Source organism: Phaethon aethereus (assembly GCF_964289735.1).
Source record: "Phaethon aethereus genome assembly, chromosome: 28".
NCBI lineage: Eukaryota > Metazoa > Chordata > Aves > Phaethontiformes > Phaethontidae > Phaethon > Phaethon aethereus.
In genome coordinates, this window is record NC_138604.1 from 2877398 (window position 1) to 2894062 (window position 16665).

Here is a 16665-nt window from a genome sequence, read left to right on the forward strand (position 1 = left end):
GCTTTCCCGTCGTGGAACCGGACACGCGACCTCCTGCGCCCACGCCACGCAAGCAAGCGTGCAAAACGACGCTTGCAGCATTCCCGCCCCCCCGGCACAACCGTCCTTTCTGCAACCAGGCATGCACAACCCCACGCGTGACGTGACCTCCCCAGCCACCACGTGGAAAGGGCCGCGCACCTTCCCCGTCCGCGCGCGCGCGCGCGCACACAGCCCGCCCCGCCTCTTCCCCCGAACAGGCAGCACGATCAGCCAATCGCGCGGGCTTTCCCTCCGTGGCGTCGCGGAGCCAATGAGAGGGGCGGTGGCGCGGAGGAAGCCCCGCCCCGGGGCGGGGGCGTGGCAGCGGGAGGGGGCGCCATGCGCCATGTCATGGAGGCTCAGTGTGCGAGCGGCCATTGACGGGGTCGGAGCTACGCGCGGAGCGGGGCGGCGGCTGTCCGTGGCGATTCCCTCTCCGCTCTCGGTTCCCTCCCGGCGGCGGCCGCCGCAGCAGCAGTGACCCCCCCCGCGGCCGGTGCCCCCCCCGCCGCGCCCGGCCACCCTCCCTCGCTACTGCGGAGCCGCGGGAGGGGGGGGGCGATGGAGATGAAGAAGCGCATCAACCTGGAGTTGCGGAACCGGGCCCCCGAGAAGGTGAGAGGCGGCGGGGCGGCGGACCGTGCTCCCGGCCCCCGCAGGGGCGACCGCCGCCTCAGGCCGTGCGGGCCCGGCCCGGCGGCGCCGGTGAATCTGGGTCAGCCGTGGCGCAGGAGCCCCGCGGGGCGCGGGCGGCGCTTCCGGGCGCGCCGGCCCCGGGGCGGCGGGGACCCGCGCCCCCGCGCTCCCCTGCGGGCCGCCCGCTCGCCCCCCGAAGTTGGCTGAGAGGTGCGGGGGGGTGCGGCGGAGGGGAGCGGGGGCGGGCCCCCAACTTGCGCCCGCCGCTAATCCCTTCCCGGCTCGCCGGCCGCAGTAAACAGGTCGCGACGGGTCCGGCTTCAGCCCTTCCCGCATCCTTATTTTGGGTTTCGTTTGGGGGTTTTTGGGGGGTTTGTTGTTTTGTTTTGTTTTTTTTTTAATAAATTGCTCTTTTCCGCCCTGCGTGGCGCGGCCAGCTCGGTCCCGTTCTTTCCCAGCCGCCGCCCCGTACGCGTGGGGTGGACCCCCCCCTCCCCCGCAACCCACCCGGTTAACGGGAGCCGTGACCCCCAGCCCATCGCCACCAACTTCTCGGGTTTTGCATCTTTCCGGAGGAAAAAAAAAAGAAAAAGCTGAAAAATCGGGCGCTCACGTGCGCTACGAGGCTGCGTGCTGTCCCTTAACAAAATGCCACCACCCACCCGCCCGCCCCACGCCAAAGCCTGGGGGACGCGTCGCGTGGAGACCGTCCCCCGTGGACATCTCACGGCCCCCGCTCGTGGTTTTTGGCATCGAGGTCAGTAAGAACCTCTCGCTCTCCCCAGGAGTAAAGTCCGATATCGCTACGAGGCTCACTCGACCCACGGAGGGTTTGGGGGGGATAAAAAAAAAGTGCCTAAAATGGATTTAACCAAACAGCTCGTATTTCAGTAAATTTATCAGCGGCAGGTACCTGCAAAGGTCTCCGTGCGCTTTTAGCGTCTTTCTTGGGCAAAGCTGGGAAGGTCCCCTCTCCCCGGCAGCTTTCTTGAAAACTTTGTGCATGTTTGGAGTATGGTGGGGGTTTTTTTGGTGGAAAAGTGAGATTTTTACTTGAAGCAGGTAAATTGTGTCACCCGGAGGTTTCTGCAGCAATCTTAAAATGTTATTATTTAAAAGTGCGCAGGGGAAAGGAAGAGTCGCCTCGTTAATGTCCTTTCTAATGAGTGGTATGTTCACTGTAGATAAAATAATTTAAAATTAATTGGCTGCTCCTTGTTACCACTTCTCAAAGTACGTGACCTGTATCGATCACCTAGTTGTTTTAGTGGCTTTGGCATGAGGAAATTATTTCATTGGGTTTAATTAAACTGCAGAACTCACTGCTAAAATAATCTAGGTTTAGGGTTCAGAAGGAAATTGAATACTTTTACAGGTTTGAATACGCACAACTGAATTATTAGGATTTAGAAACAAGTTGGCAGTTCCCTCCTGCACAAGGACAGCTTATACCCCTGCCTGTGGTGGCACTATAGGAAGCTATAAAAGTGTCTATCAGTAAACTTTGGGCTTAGGTGGCAGTTTTTGCAGAATTTGAAGCATGCTCAGAGGAAAGGAAGCTTGCATACTTTTATCTTTTTTTTTTTTTTTTTTTAAACAGGCGGGTGTCAGTGATTTCGGAGCGCAAGTCTAGCCTAAATTTAAACCAAACAGCTATTTAACAGTTTCTAAATTGTGGTTTAGCTGAATTGTGTGGGTTTTTTGATGCTCATTAAACTGACAAGTGACTTGCTGTCCGGTTCGAAGGTGACGGAGTTGGTGCTCGATAACTGCCGATCCAGCAACGGTGAAATCGAAGGTCTGAATGATTCATTTAAAGAACTCGAGTTTCTTAGCATGGCCAATGTAGAGCTGACATCGCTGGCCAAACTTCCCACGTTGAGTAAGCTCCGAAAGGTATGTATCATTCGTCTGCCGGTGCTTTGAGGAGAAGTCATGGGTGACAACCCGTGGTTGTGCCTTTCGGCGCTCGTGGTTGAACTTGGCGTGGCGCTGACGGTGCTTTGTGAGATGGCAGGCCTGTGAAATGATGCCATGTCCAATCCATGGGCTTGGGTTTTTTTTTTTTGAAGATCTGAACTTGTTTTGGGTATCTCCAGTTAATTATGGCCAAATTGGGCTTGGTCAGTGACTCTTAGGACAGTAAATGCTTGTCTATTAAAAATGTGAAGGTTGGCCGTCTCTTGCTAGTGGTTGATAAGAGGCCGTTGGGTTTCCTGGCCAGAGGAGTTGCACATCACTGGCAGAATAAAGGCTTGAAGTGAATTCCAGTATTACGTGTTCTAACTTAAAATTTAGGTATCCAAACCCACGAGATTTCCAAGGGGTAAGTTTATAATTCTCCCAGTAAACGTAAAGGAACTTGTTAACTTGTGGGACTCTTCAAAAAGTGTTTGGCTCTGTGATTAAACTGTTAGAACAATTGAAAATTATATGGTCTGAATCTAATGGTAAGAAGCCAACTGTTTAATTACTTTTTTTTTCCTGTATAATAGTTGGAGTTGAGCGACAACATTATTTCGGGAGGCCTGGAGGTCCTTGCAGAAAGATGTCCAAATCTCACATATCTAAATCTAAGTGGCAACAAAATCAAAGATCTTGGCACTGTGGAAGCTCTTGTAAGTATGAAGGGAGAGGGGCTAACTGCAAATGTCAATGTAATAAATACTGTTTTTACCAAGAAGAAATTAATTTTTAATTTTTGCAATGGATTGGTACCAGCATATCTGTAAGGGCTGTGTATGAGCAGTTTTTTCAGGTGCGGTATAGAAACAGTGAATGGGTTTAAACTAGTACAATGTAAGAGATCAGCAAGTACACAGATGCAGTTCTAACTGCTTATATTCCTTTTCAGCTGAAAGGTGTGCGAAATGAAATTTCTTTTCTTGCTTGTCGTACGTTCTATATAATTTTTTTCTTTCTTGCCAGCTCAGGTGAAATAGATACTGTGGTGTTTAGGTTCATCAGTATTCCAGTTAGTCCTGACTTGATTAACTCAGTCATGGTTATTAGAGGCAGTAGCTGTAAATGTGCTGCTGTAAAATTCCTTCTGTGTTAGTAAAGGGATGTACTGAGTAAGATTTTTGAGCTTCTGTTTTGTCTTTGAATGAAAAGTAGCCAAGTTGTGTCTTGTTAGTCCTCTTGTGTTCATTTTTTAAGGTATAGATTGGCTAATAAGCGATTGCCTTCAGCTCTTGTTAAACTATGAAGTGATTAGGATGTGTGTATGAGATGGTCAGTTAGGAGCAAACCTGGAAAGCACCAGTAGTAGGTCACTTAAATGTAGGAGGAAGCTGCCTGTGCCTCTTGCTACCTGATCTGTGCACTCCTTGTTCCAGCTGATTTTTTTTTTTTTTAGGACTTTGCTATAGACTGCATATTTTTAAAACTGCTCATAAAGATTCTTCATCTACTTCAATGATGCTTTAACCCAGCAGTTAGTAGACTGAGTAAAGCAGTTACAGTGCTTTATGGAAGATACACTTTTATTTAGACCTTAGATGCTTAGCCAAGCCATGCAGGTGGCTCGTTCTGTATGTGTGAAGTCTAAAAGGTGAGAAAAATCGCCATCAGTTGGTCTTGTCTTTATTTTTTTGGAAAGCAAATTCTGTAGTGTGCTTATAAATCCTTCCAAGTGCCTCTTGCTCCTCACGGGATGCCTGTAATTAAATTAGTCAAACTGTTTACTGAAAGGCTGCTGGAGTTGTTAAGTTTTGGCCCAGGATTCCCTGAACAAAAATAGGCTATGCAAACAGAAAACAAGTGCAAATATGCGTTAGGCAGTCTGTGAACGGTGGTCTGGTGCTTCAAGGATGTTTTGGGTGTGCTGCAAACGCACTGTGGAGTTATCTGCAAAAGCACTTTCATTAGGTGTTCGAACTACTGCACACAGCTTTTTGACCTGAAGTTTGTATTTAATGGGAAGCAAAATACTGAATAGAAATGAAGGGATGGGGACAAAGTAAGTTCTGTAGCTGGCTGTATGGTTAACTGTATTTGGCCCGTGACCACACTGTAACTTGAAGTACTGCGTCAAGAAATAGAAGGGGGAAAAAAAAACCCTTTTCATTTATTTTCAGCAAAATCTCAAAAACTTGAAGAGTCTTGACCTGTTCAACTGTGAGATTACAAACCTCGAGGATTACAGAGACAGCATTTTTGAGCTGCTTCAGCAAATCACATACCTAGATGGATTTGATCAGGAAGATAATGAGGCACCGGACTCAGAAGATGATGATGAGGGTAACTTCCTGAAATAAACTGTGGATAGAAATAGTATGCTATAATAACGATAGAGATGCAGCATGGGGTATAGTGACTCCTTGAATGCACTAACGCAGTTCTGTGCTCTTATTTTTGAAGCGCAGACTTCTAGAGCTGGGTTGGTGTGTGATACAGAGGGAAAACTCCTGTCAAAGGTTTTGAGTGTTCATGCAGAAGCCTTCCGAGTTTAAGGAAATTTGACTAGAGATATTGTTAGAAAGATACAAATATTCTCAAAATAAGTTGTTGCCAGTAGTAAAGCACCGTGGCACTACTGAATGATACAAAGTGAGGGGACAAACACATATTATTTTGTGTGAAAAATTATAATTTTACTGTTTTTTGTAATGGCTTCGGTTCCAGGCTCTTGTATAATACAGTTTTTTGTTCAAAAAAGTGTATATGGTTCCTTTTGATCTGACCTCAGTTGTAGCCTTTAACGAGGCTATTCCTGCATCTTTTTTCCATTGTTGTTACCTGATTGAAAACGAAACCCGTAGGTATAGGTCTGTTCAGTGTGTGGCTACAAATTCTGCGTCGATACGATTGCAGGAATAAGAGTATGCATGCTCTTCTTTAAATGTACTTGGTTAACAGATGACTGACAAAAAGCTGTTAAGAAAAAACCCATCCAAAATGTGTTTGAGCGCTGTTAGGAGATATCATGGACTGCTGTTGTGATGCAGCATCTTATGCCTGTCTGCGTTCTAAATATCCACACAAATAACTAGCGAGATCCAGGCTGGATCTGTGCGTGACAGAGGTTTCTCAGTGTTTTCTTTGTACCTTAAATCATTAGCTGGGAGCTGACGCTGCTGTACGCTGGGTCATGGCTGTCAAGGGGCTGCTGACGAGTACTCAGACACATCAAAGTTCGGAAGCCTGGGTTTAAAAGAACTCAGGGAAGGCCAAATAGTGGATAGTTGTAATGTAAAAATAAACCCAGTATTTGAAAATAGATTAATAGGTTATTAACTTGAAAATGAATTTAAGTGTTAAATCACCTTGTCATTTCTTGTAATTTGCTTAACTGAAACTGTGAAAGTGATTATGTTCTCCAGACACAGATCTGAAATGAGAGATCATCTCTTTGGAACTGTAGGTGTTTCATAGTTACTAGGAAGTGATAAATAACAGATACGTGTAATACGTTAAGCTGGTTTTGCCGTTAAATATTTCAGGGTTTGATTCTATAGAGAAGTCTCTCCTCCTTTTCCACTAAATCTTCAGCTCCCTTGCAGGAGTTTGCATATGTAGCTGCTTCAGGCGTTGAGAATTTTGCCTGAAACTTGTGATGTAAAAACATTGGTAGCCTTTCTTCAGGGGGAAAAAAAAATTATAAAGATTAACTTAATTAAAATCATGCTTGTTTCCCACATGTTGGTTTTTGTTTTTGTTTTAAATGCCGGCAACAACTCAAACCCTTCTGGAATAAAACATTACAACTAGCTTGTCCTGGTGTATACAAACTTGCATAAAGGGGAGTGAATGAAATGTAACTTTTAGCATATATGTATAAGTGTATCCTTCATTTCAGAAGGAGATGAAGATGATGATGATGAAGATGAGGATGAAGCTGGTCCTCCAGGAGAATATGAAGAGGAAGATGATGAAGACGATGGAGGTTCAGATTTGGGGGAAGGTGAAGAGGAGGAGGAAGTCGGTCTTTCATACCTGATGAAAGAAGAGATTCAGGTAAAGTTTGTAAATTCTGCCAAATCCAAGAAATGAAGAAAAACGGCCTGCAGACTTCTGTGTTAATTTAAACATATAGACATGGGGTAGATAAATGCAGGGTAGATGCAGTGAGAGATTTTGGAGGCAATGCTGCTGTCTCTGAAGTATAAAGTGTTGACTTGAACCTGAGTGGTGGCTGTCAGCTATGAAGATGGTCCTGGCTGACTTCCAAGACTGGTTGACTTTTATCCCACCCCTTCATGCCGCAGGATGGTAGAGCCTCTTTATTCTCTGTAAGCTAAAGAATCTGTGCTCCCCAATGCTTTTGAAACTGTGCGCTACTACCAATTAAATTGTCAGAATAGAAATACGTGTTAAGTAGAATAAATTAATTTCTTTTGGAAAATGAGAGAAAACACCCTGGTCTTACCAAAGAAGAGAATGAAGTAGCAACAAGTTACCAGTACTTCAAATAAGATGAAAGAACGGAAAAGTCTCTATTTTTTGCTGTATTAAGTGCTGGGTTTTTTACCATGCACTCACTTGAAACTGTTCTTGGTGGTGGTGTTGAAGAGCTGTGGAAGATAGTCCACAGGATCTTTCAAGTAGTACTGTGCTAAAAAGCAAGTGGAGGAGTATTAAGATAAGAAAATACATATATTTTACAAGGTTATGAATAGGTTTTTGTAGATATAAACTGGTCATGCCTAAGTGATTATTGCATAGAAATAAAACCCAGGAGTCCTGAGTCAGTACCCTCCTTTGACAGGGGTTTCAGAGGGAGAATGTGTCTGGCATGGATTTTGTGCGCAAGCCTGTGCAAGCAGCTTGCACGTTTCAGATCAAAAAAACCCCTGTGGACATCACTTCCATTGCTGTTACTTTTGATAAGAGTTTACTTCCTATCAGCTCCATTTCACATGGATGTGCAGAAAATCTTGAAGCAAACTCTTTGGTGTTCTTTGTTTTGTTCTTGTAACTAGCACTCGTAGGATTTGTAACTTCGTTCCTGCCATAATACTCTGAAGAGGTAATGGCTGTAACAAGTTCATGAAGCTGAAAGTAAATAGCTAAATCTGCTTTGAAGCCAAGACCTTAGAGGTAGTTCTTGGAAAATGAATGTGACTAGGAAGCGTATCGGGAATTAATATTGTGTGTGGTCATTAGTATATGCATAGGCTCTGCACGTCGGGGAACTAGGAGTTGCCACACGGAGCCGTGAAAATGTTTGGGAGTTTAAGAACCGTGGCCCTTCTGTTGATGGTGCAGCAAAACCAGATACTGAGTTTGTATTTTGCATTCCTTTAGGGAAGGACCAGGTGATGGTCGGGGTGAAGTATGTGAAGTTTTGAAAGAGTTCTAGTCTGCCTAGCTTTGCCCTGTATTTTAAAAAATGAAATCATGCACCATTCTAATGGTGATAAATTAAAAGAGTGTTTTTTAATTCCCATGTTCTAAGGGCAAATGTCGTATGGGCTCGCTAATGTTTTCACATTTTTACTTGTTACAAAATTTGATATAGCAGATGGATATAAAAATAAGACTTCAGTTTGTCTTCCAGGCTTGACACAGTGCCAGTAGGGCAGAGATCTTGCACCACTGTTTAATTTTCTGGGGCTGCTGACTGTTAATTGGTTTACATTTTTCAGCTATCAGCTTTAATAAAACAAGGAAAAAAAAAACCCCAACAGCTTAATTCATTTAACATAGAAACAGTCATTTTGTGAAGATATTAGCTGTTATGTTTTCTCCTCTTCCTTGTCCTTTAATGACAGTGGGTTAAAAGGAAAACTGAAGCTGTTTGTCGTCTCTATCTGCTGTTTGTGGCCTCTTCAGTTAATTTTGCAGTAACTTACTCTTGAGCTGGTGTGAGGTAGTGATAAGTGGGAAAACAAAGAAACAAGAATACCGGGCCAGATAATACACTGGCGTGGGTGACTAAATGTACTGTAGTCGGTTTGGCCGCCTATCCTTGTAGAGATGTCCAGTAATAAAAAAGTAAATGCGGAATGTGACCTCTGTTCAGAGTCAGCGGGATTTTCTGAATTTCTGCTCAGGATCAGCATGTAAGCAAAACTTAAATAAGCGGTGATTGTAAAACTATTTCACAATTTTTGTCAAGGATGAAGATGATGATGATGACTACGTCGAAGAAGGGGGTGATGAGGAGGAAGAAGGTAAGTTCTCAAGTTACTAAAGTTGTGACTAAAACAGTTGATTCTTTATAGCTCTGCAAATTTGGGATGTGCGCTCTAATGTCATAAATCACTGTTTGGCTGGTCTGTTGCGGAAGGTATGTGGAGTATTTTAGGATCGCTTTAAGCAAGAGCTCAAGCAGGTAGCAAAGTAGCTGCAGTACTTGATATTTTTTGGCTGCTCACTTATAAAATAAAACTGAGAAAGAAATGACAGTTTTCAAAGTCTCTTGTTGAAGCAGTTTGCTAAAATGAAAGATACTGCATCTCCTACACAGTTAGAAATTTAAATTTGCCAACATGGAGAGGGGAGGGACTCTTGTATGCCCTGCCAATCCTGATTACACACACTTAAAATACCTTGTTTAATGCACCCGAGGCTGCACTGGCAAAGCCCCGGAAGCAGCAGTAGCAGCTGTATCTTTTCCCTTTATGAAGCTGAAAGTGGCTTCTCCAGTAAACATTTCACTTCAGAGGCAGCTCCTAGGAGGCAAACTCAACCCAGTATCCTGTCTAACGGCTTAGCTAGTGAGCCTAATGATATTTTTTTCAATCTAGTCTTTCTATCACTGGTTGTAACTTCTTAATTTCATAAATTACTCTCTTTTGATGTCAGGCACATGCATAATAGTCAAAAGATTGAGGGGAAAAAAAAAAAGCCAGTGTGTGTGGTTCATCCTGCTTTAAGAAGGTACAGGGTGTTGAGTGTCTAACTGCTGTGGAAAAACTAGCATTTTTGCAGGCTGATACTGTTCCTTTGGTATTTTGCAGAACATAAAAGTTCTCTTTGAAAGAAGTGGATTACTTGAGTATTTTTTCATAAAATAACTTTTTATTTAATGTTTTGATATTTTAAAAAGGACCTGCCAGAAGTTAAACAGGACAAACGTATCGCTCTTTTTCTGCACCTTGAGGTTTTCAGGCCTTCAGGGTAGGGACCAGCCTTGTATTCGATATTCCTACTCTGTTCTGGACCACTGGAAGAGAAGTTGCTCTATAGGCAGAAGGCTTATTCTCCGTTCTTGTGCAGATATCGGCATGCTCTTACGTGTGGGTGGACAGATGGGTGGCTTGGTTGTATGCATCTCTGTGTTCCAAGTGGTAAGGACAAGACACCTCCATTACAAGTGTCAATGGCTGCTAAAGTCTCTTTAAAAAAAATCATTATTAGCTGGCTTTTCCTCTGTACTCTTCTTGCTGTGAGGCTCTCCCAGAACTTTGCTTTTCTAAAGGTTAGGAACTCTGTCCTAATCTTTAAACTACCCCTAGCAGCAAAGTTTTGTATCAGCCCTGAAATCTGTGTAAACTGTAGACAAATTCTAGGATTCCTCACCAGACTAGCTCTCATCTCATCCATACGCTTGGCTTAATGGAGGAGTTTTTTGCGATGCATCTTATACTTGAAAAAGATAAAATTCTCAACCAGTAATGCTAATTCTTCTTTACAAATGCAGCCTGTGAATCTATTAAGACAACAAAGCAGGCGGTCAGGATGCCTAATTAGCCAGGAAATGACTGCTGGAAAATAAATCTATTAGATTTGACAAAATTGCATTTCATGATTTCACCACAAGAGCGCATAGTCCACTGACTGAATTAAGCATATTTCTAAGAATAAGCTCAGAGATGTTTATGCAAGATGCTTATATCGGATTGTCACTGGAGAGAGAACGGAGCATGTTTCACTTGGTATCTGCAAAAAGTGCCGGGCTTTGGGCAGGGTGTATGCAACTTGTGAAAACTAAAGTTAGGGAGATAGAAAAATGTCATTTCCATTTTAGTTCTGAAATACATGTTAACAGAAACACTTTTTTTATAAATCTACTTTGTATCAATGGAACATCACCTGCTTAGCTTGAACTTCGTTTAATATGGCCTGCATGAATTATTCAGAGTCATGTGATCTTTTTTGGAGAGCCATAAGCAACACAGAGATGTTATAGTGGTGAATGCATTAATGACGAACAAATAGTAATCTATTTCAATTACCTTTTCTCAAAGTATAACATTGTATTCACGATGTCTGAGCACAACATAATGAGATGTATGCATACCTCTTTTCCTTAGCAGAGGGCGTTCGAGGGGAGAAGAGGAAACGAGACCCTGAAGATGAAGGCGAGGAAGAGGATGATTAATTTGTTATAGACACAAGTAGGACCAGACTCTTAAGTTACAGAATACCCAATAGTGATTATGCAGATCTGTATGTCTCCATGTACCATAGATGTCCCTACAGAAGATATGTTAACTTTTTATAGGAAAAGTGTGGTTTTACTATTCTTGCCCTTTTTATCATTCCAAATAAGATATAATAGCCTGTTAGTGAACCTATATGTAGAAGACAATTTTCAGCCCTATAATCACTGAAGCCATTGTCAAGTTTTTCCCCCTAGACTTTTATTTGGAGCTCTTTAATTTTATACAAGCTTGCTGTGTTGGTCTTCGTTAGCCCAGAGTTAAAACACCCATTTCACATGGGTTTGATATTGTGAATTTCCTTCAAGATTTGTGTTGGGTTTTTTTAATATTTAAAAAGCTGAACTCAAAAATTATATATGGCAAATTCCAATCTCTTTTAAATGAGAACTTGACTGTAGCCTGAGTTTGCCAGGGATTCTATTTGAGATCGACAACTAGATTACACCTTTATTTCAGCTTTTAAAAAGGTGACTCCTGTAAATTTTTTTTCTTTTAAGTCTTCTATCCCATTTTGTGTGTTACATTGTAAAGCCTAAGTGGGTTTCAGAAGATCGTGGTTTTTTCTTGCTTGTTCAGATGTCCGGTGTTTGCTGGAGTATTCACTAGATACCTTCAGGAACGTATCTTGGCAAACTGAAAGGGTTGTAATCCTTAAATTTTCTCCAAAATACATAGTCATTGCAGACATTAACAAAAGTGAATAATCTGCAGTTTTAAACCATTTTGCTAGAAGTCTGTGTTAAACTTTCACTCACTTCGCTCTTGCACTGTCATTTTGGGAATTCTGCAGCAATCATGGTGTTTGGCTATAAAATATATGCATTTCTAATGCAGAAGTTAACGGGTAACTCCTTCAAGCACATTTTTTTTTAACCCCCACCTCCCCTTTTATAGAATCATTGTGGGGGGAAAGATAAACTTAAGTTAGTCTTTCTTCACAGGTCACCTTTTAAGCTTTTTAAATCTGGTTGTAGGCAAAACATGCAAGTTCATGTATAATACTAGTTAATAGTTTAGGGTTTTTTATATTGAATGGCTGCAGATACTTGTTCCGTTGCATACAGTTGGTGGCAAGTACAGGAGACATGCAGACAAGCTTTTTTTCTAGTAGCCTGATTGTGACCAACAGGTCTTAATTCTGCCCCAGTTAAATCCTGTTTTCTATTTGAGCCACTGCGAACCAAGTTCGGACATACAGCATTCCTCTTTCAGTCATGATTTGGAATTAAAGCAGTAGTCTTGATATAAAACTAACTTACATTGTTTCACGTAGGTACTGAACCAAATATCACACACAGCTTTATTCAAGAGACTTATTTTTATATCTGTCTTGGCTGACAATAGCTGCCATTAAACTGGGGGAGACACCAAGCGTGGGGAAGAGGGAGATTTCCTGGACCTAAGTAAGAGTCACCCGTAGATCGGTTACCTGTGAATAGTTAATAGGTATTTCACACACTAGCAGACTTATGTGACTTCCAACTCTTAAATCAAGTTTAGATACTGCAGGGTTGAAGTTCTGCAAAGCCCAATTTCTTGTGTGTGTGGGTTTTGTTGGTTTTTTTTTTCCCCCCCTCCCTGAATAGAGCCTTAAATCCTAGTTTCTCATGTAGCTGTAAAGCATAGCCAGCCATTAAAGGCACCTGAATGAAACGTGTCAGGCAGATGGCAATATACTTGGAAATGAACTGACTAAATGGGTTTTGCATTTTTTAATATCTGTAAAGACACTAGAAAAGTAGTGGTAAAACTACATTTGCAACCACAATCTTAAGTTCCTGTGTTTGTGTATGAATACTGAATGAATAGAAACCTTAGGTAAGTGCACATCCTTATCTTGTCATGGAGGCTCTGTGTTCAAGGCAGTTGCTTTGTGCTCAGCTTTGAGATAGAAAAGTGTGTTTTCCCATCTTTTTGCCTTTTTTTGTAGTCTCGGTGAATGATTGAAACCTATTATTTATAAGTGTGTACTTCAAAGTACCTCATTGTCAGGGTTTTCCTTCACTGTCTTTTACTGATGCATATAAAATTAATTTTAAATGGGAAAAAGAAAGTCTATTTTGATAGATTAAAATTGAGTATCGGTCTTGTTTCAGTAAGCGACTCTAGTTTTGACACTGGATGAGCTAATTGGACAAAAACGGAATAAACTCAGAATGGGTTAGCAGACTTAAGACTTCCTAAAAACAACTTGCAGCGTCGTGCATCAGCCGCTACATCTAAAAATCTGAGCCTCACACAAAACTGAACTTCCTAAGTAACTTTGTCTTTTCCTCAGTGTTACCATCGAAGCATAGTTTCATATTTGTCAGCTTGGCATGCAATTAAACAGCATTTTTTAAAAATAAGTAATACAGAGCCTCCAGATAACTTTTGAAACTTTTTTGCTTGGTGGGTGGTCTTTTCATGCAAATATGTAAGGGTGGGTTTTATATTTTGTAGAGGTTTTGTCCTATTTTAATGCTCTTTGTATGGCAGTATGTATATAGTGTGTTTCGGTTCCTTATCAAACTCTTTCCTTAAACTTTGGAGTAACTGATTTTGTGCAACTGTGTTTTGAATAAAGCCATGACAGTGTTAAATTAAAGAAAACAACCCTGCAGCACTCTTCTGATAATTTTTAGTTGTAACAAAACATGTTTCCTCCCCACGTGTGCTGTAAATTTTAAATTAAAAAGTTTTCAAACCGAATTATTTCAAATAAATTGAGACTATTGTATTGGATTACTTCTTTTAGTATGTACAGCTGTGAAGAATGCAGTATTTCTTCAGGAATGGAGTAAGAGGTAATTGTTCTTACCTGTTATCCTTTTGTTATTGGGAAGCCTGCAGCATTGTGCATCTTTCTGGGGCTAGAACTTGGACTTTATGATATTCTAGTTCTTGGTAACACTGCCACAGTTGAGGAAGGACGCTATGGAAAACCCAAAGCGCTCTCTGGATTTCCAGATGAGTTTAATGTAGAAATGAGTGGAGCTGGCAGGGCTTTGGAGTACTGTATAAATCAATACCATGCGAGTGTAGCTGAGCTATGCGAGTCTGGCTGAGTCTTAAGAACCAAAAATGAAAATCGAGAGCCTGTTTCTATTTTGCTTTTTATAAATGCTGACTTGGTGTGCCCGACAGCCCGAGGTGCAAGTCCAAAGCTGTCCTTTCAAAGTAGCTGCCTCCCTCTGCCTTCTCATTCAAGAACAATGTTTAAAAAAAGCTGCTTCTCCTATACAGCCAGACATAGCATTGTTTTTGTTTTGGGATTAGTCCAGCATTCTTGGCAAAAATCCCCTGGATGCACTTGAGAAAGCTAGTAACTAAACAGGCTTTTCTTCTATTAGATGAGTGATTAGCCAAGAAATGGGTGGTGGTTTTCTGGGGCTTTTTTTCCCCTTCTTTTTTTTAAATGGGGGGAGGAATTGGCTCTCCCTCGAAAGCCCCATATTGGCTGCTCAGTCCTTATGCACCCATTTGCCCACTGGAGTGAGACCGTATCAGGGAACCTGAGCTTTTTGGATGTTCTTAACAGCAGCTTAGTCTACCTTTTGGGGATATGGGGGGGGGGGTATGTTAACTAAAACCACTGTTCCATCCTGGTACACGCAGGGCAAAGGAGATGAGAGGAAATTTAGTGCTGTGTAGGCATGTCTTCAAAAATCAGGAAAAACTTGAGCTGTGGGCTGACGGGCTCCTGAGCTCATTCTGTTGGAGGCGAGCAGCTTGTTGTGACCTGTCATAAACCACCTTTCTCCCTGCCGCAGCCTGGTAGTCTCTCTCTGGTACAGAGCACCCCTCTGCTGCTGCAGAAAGCCATAAAGCCATCTCTCCAGCTCCCAGAGGCGAGATGCTCCGTGCTTGCTCCCCGCCCCGGCGGCTGCCAGGCAAGAACGGAGGGAAGCCTCTCCAAAGGCTAAAAGCGCACCAGACTGCTGTCTCCAGCGGAATCCCAGGGGCTCTGCTGGCCTCCATTTTGTCGCAGTGAGGGGAAGCCCTGCTGGCGGGCGGCCGTGCGGCTTCCTCCCTCCTCCTTCTCTCGGAGCTTTTGTCTTTTGTTGCCCCTTCTTTCTTTTTTCCGCCCCTCTCGGCCCTTATCTCCCCCTTCCAGTTGTGCTGCTTCCCTTCCCCTTCCTTCCTCCTCAGGAGACGAGCGAGTACCGGGGAAATGGGGCGCCTCCTTCTGACCGTCCCCCCCCGCCAAGGGCCCACCTGAGGGGGCGCGCGGGGGCCCGCAAGAGCGGGAGACCGTTATCCACGGGGTTCCCCGACTCCGGGCAGCAGGGGCCGAGCCGCGACCCCCGCCGTTGATTGGCTGAGATTTGCCGCAGTGCCGCCCCTCAACGCCGGGGCCCGCCCTTCCCCTCAGCCTCGCGCAGGACGGGGGCAGCTTCCCGCCGTCGCAACGGTCGCTCGCCAACGGCTCCTCCCGCCTCTCAGGGCGGGCGGCGTCGAGCGCTGGCGGGGAGGAGCGCGGCGAGAGGTGAGGGGAGGAAGGCTCCCGTGAAGTGCATCGTTTCTCTCCTAAAACAGCCTCTGCCTCGCTTTCTGCCTCCCACCCCGTCCTCCCCCTCTTCAAGAGAGGGTTTTCCTGTCAGTTTGTGTGAGCTTTGTGCCGGTGGTGGGTGATGAAAAATGTGGTTCCGAGGCCAAACAGAGAAAAAAAAAAAAAAACCCAAAATTAATCTTAAAGGGTTTCTTTCAATGTCATGTGCGAGAAAGAGTAAGTTTAGCTGAACTTTGGTACAAACGCTCAGTGTGAAAATGTGAAGAAATTCTTCCCAGTTAAAACCCGGTAGCTAGAGAATTTTTTTAAAGACGTGTTTTCAGGTAGTAGCTGCTGCAGCGTTGTTCTTAGGTCTGTTCCCCAAATTTGCCATGGTCCCCCAAGGAACCATGGCACAGGCAGGGTTACCGGAACATTTTCCTGCTTTCTCACTTTCATCCCCACAGTGGCTATTGCCTAATTTGAGGTAAATCTGGTAGAGTCATGGTCCCAAAAGGATTGGGGGTAGCTTTTTGTGAAAGCAGGTGCCTGGGTCAAGGGGGACGATGGAATGGGTGCTTGCATGGGTAATGAACTTGCTCTTCGTTAAACAGCAAGCCGCGGATTTGAATGCGAGATGCTGGAAATCTGGTTTTGCGAGCTGTGTTTCTCAGGAAACAGTGCTGTTGCCTCTGCAGGTCCCGTCAGGTGTTGGTGAAGGTACTGCTCCTGTGCTACACGTGTCTAGTAGCCGATGTCACAGCCTTCCTGGTCACGCTTGGGCGCTGTCTTTAGGCCTGCTTAGGACAGGCGTCCTTTTCTCTTTACCATCTATTTTAACCCCAGTGCAGGTAAGGCTTACACAAAAGGGTTTTCTTTAATCCATAATGTAACAAGAACTAACAGAACTGTCCCTTGGCATTCCCACACATTCCAAGATGATGCGTTAGCCCTTTTTTCCCCCCTTACTCCTCCTCCCCCCAAATGGAAAAATAAATTTAAAAAGTCATACTGTTAAGGATCTAAAACCACGAGGGTCTCTCAATGTCTGGCCTTTAGGGAGCAAGCTTTCAAATTTCTTCATCTGCATTTTTATGTGATAAAGGGGAAGCTGCCATTCTCATGTAATCACATGAATTCAGGAATTTGGGCTTGGAGAAAAAGTGTAAAATACTGAGCTGTACGATGAAGTAATAAGAATTA

The 16665-nt window shown here is 43.6% G+C and overlaps 1 protein-coding gene across 2 annotated transcripts; it reads left to right on the forward strand.

The window, feature by feature from the left end:
• Window positions 1–579: 579 nt before the first annotated feature.
• On the forward strand, window positions 580–10927 carry ANP32E (acidic nuclear phosphoprotein 32 family member E; the record flags this gene model as incomplete). Of its 2 annotated transcripts, XM_082011424.1 has the most annotated exons (7): window positions 580–636; window positions 2404–2553; window positions 3153–3275; window positions 4737–4899; window positions 6458–6615; window positions 8720–8774; window positions 10860–10927. In XM_082011424.1, 7 exons carry the CDS (start codon window positions 583–585, stop codon window positions 10925–10927), a joined length of 771 nt encoding a protein of 256 aa, XP_081867550.1. The 2 variants fall into 2 exon arrangements, with proteins under 2 accessions (XP_081867550.1, XP_081867549.1); XM_082011423.1 differs by lacking the exon at window positions 3153–3275 and having other exon boundaries at window positions 583–636.
• Between the last annotated feature and the right edge of the window lie 5738 nt (window positions 10928–16665).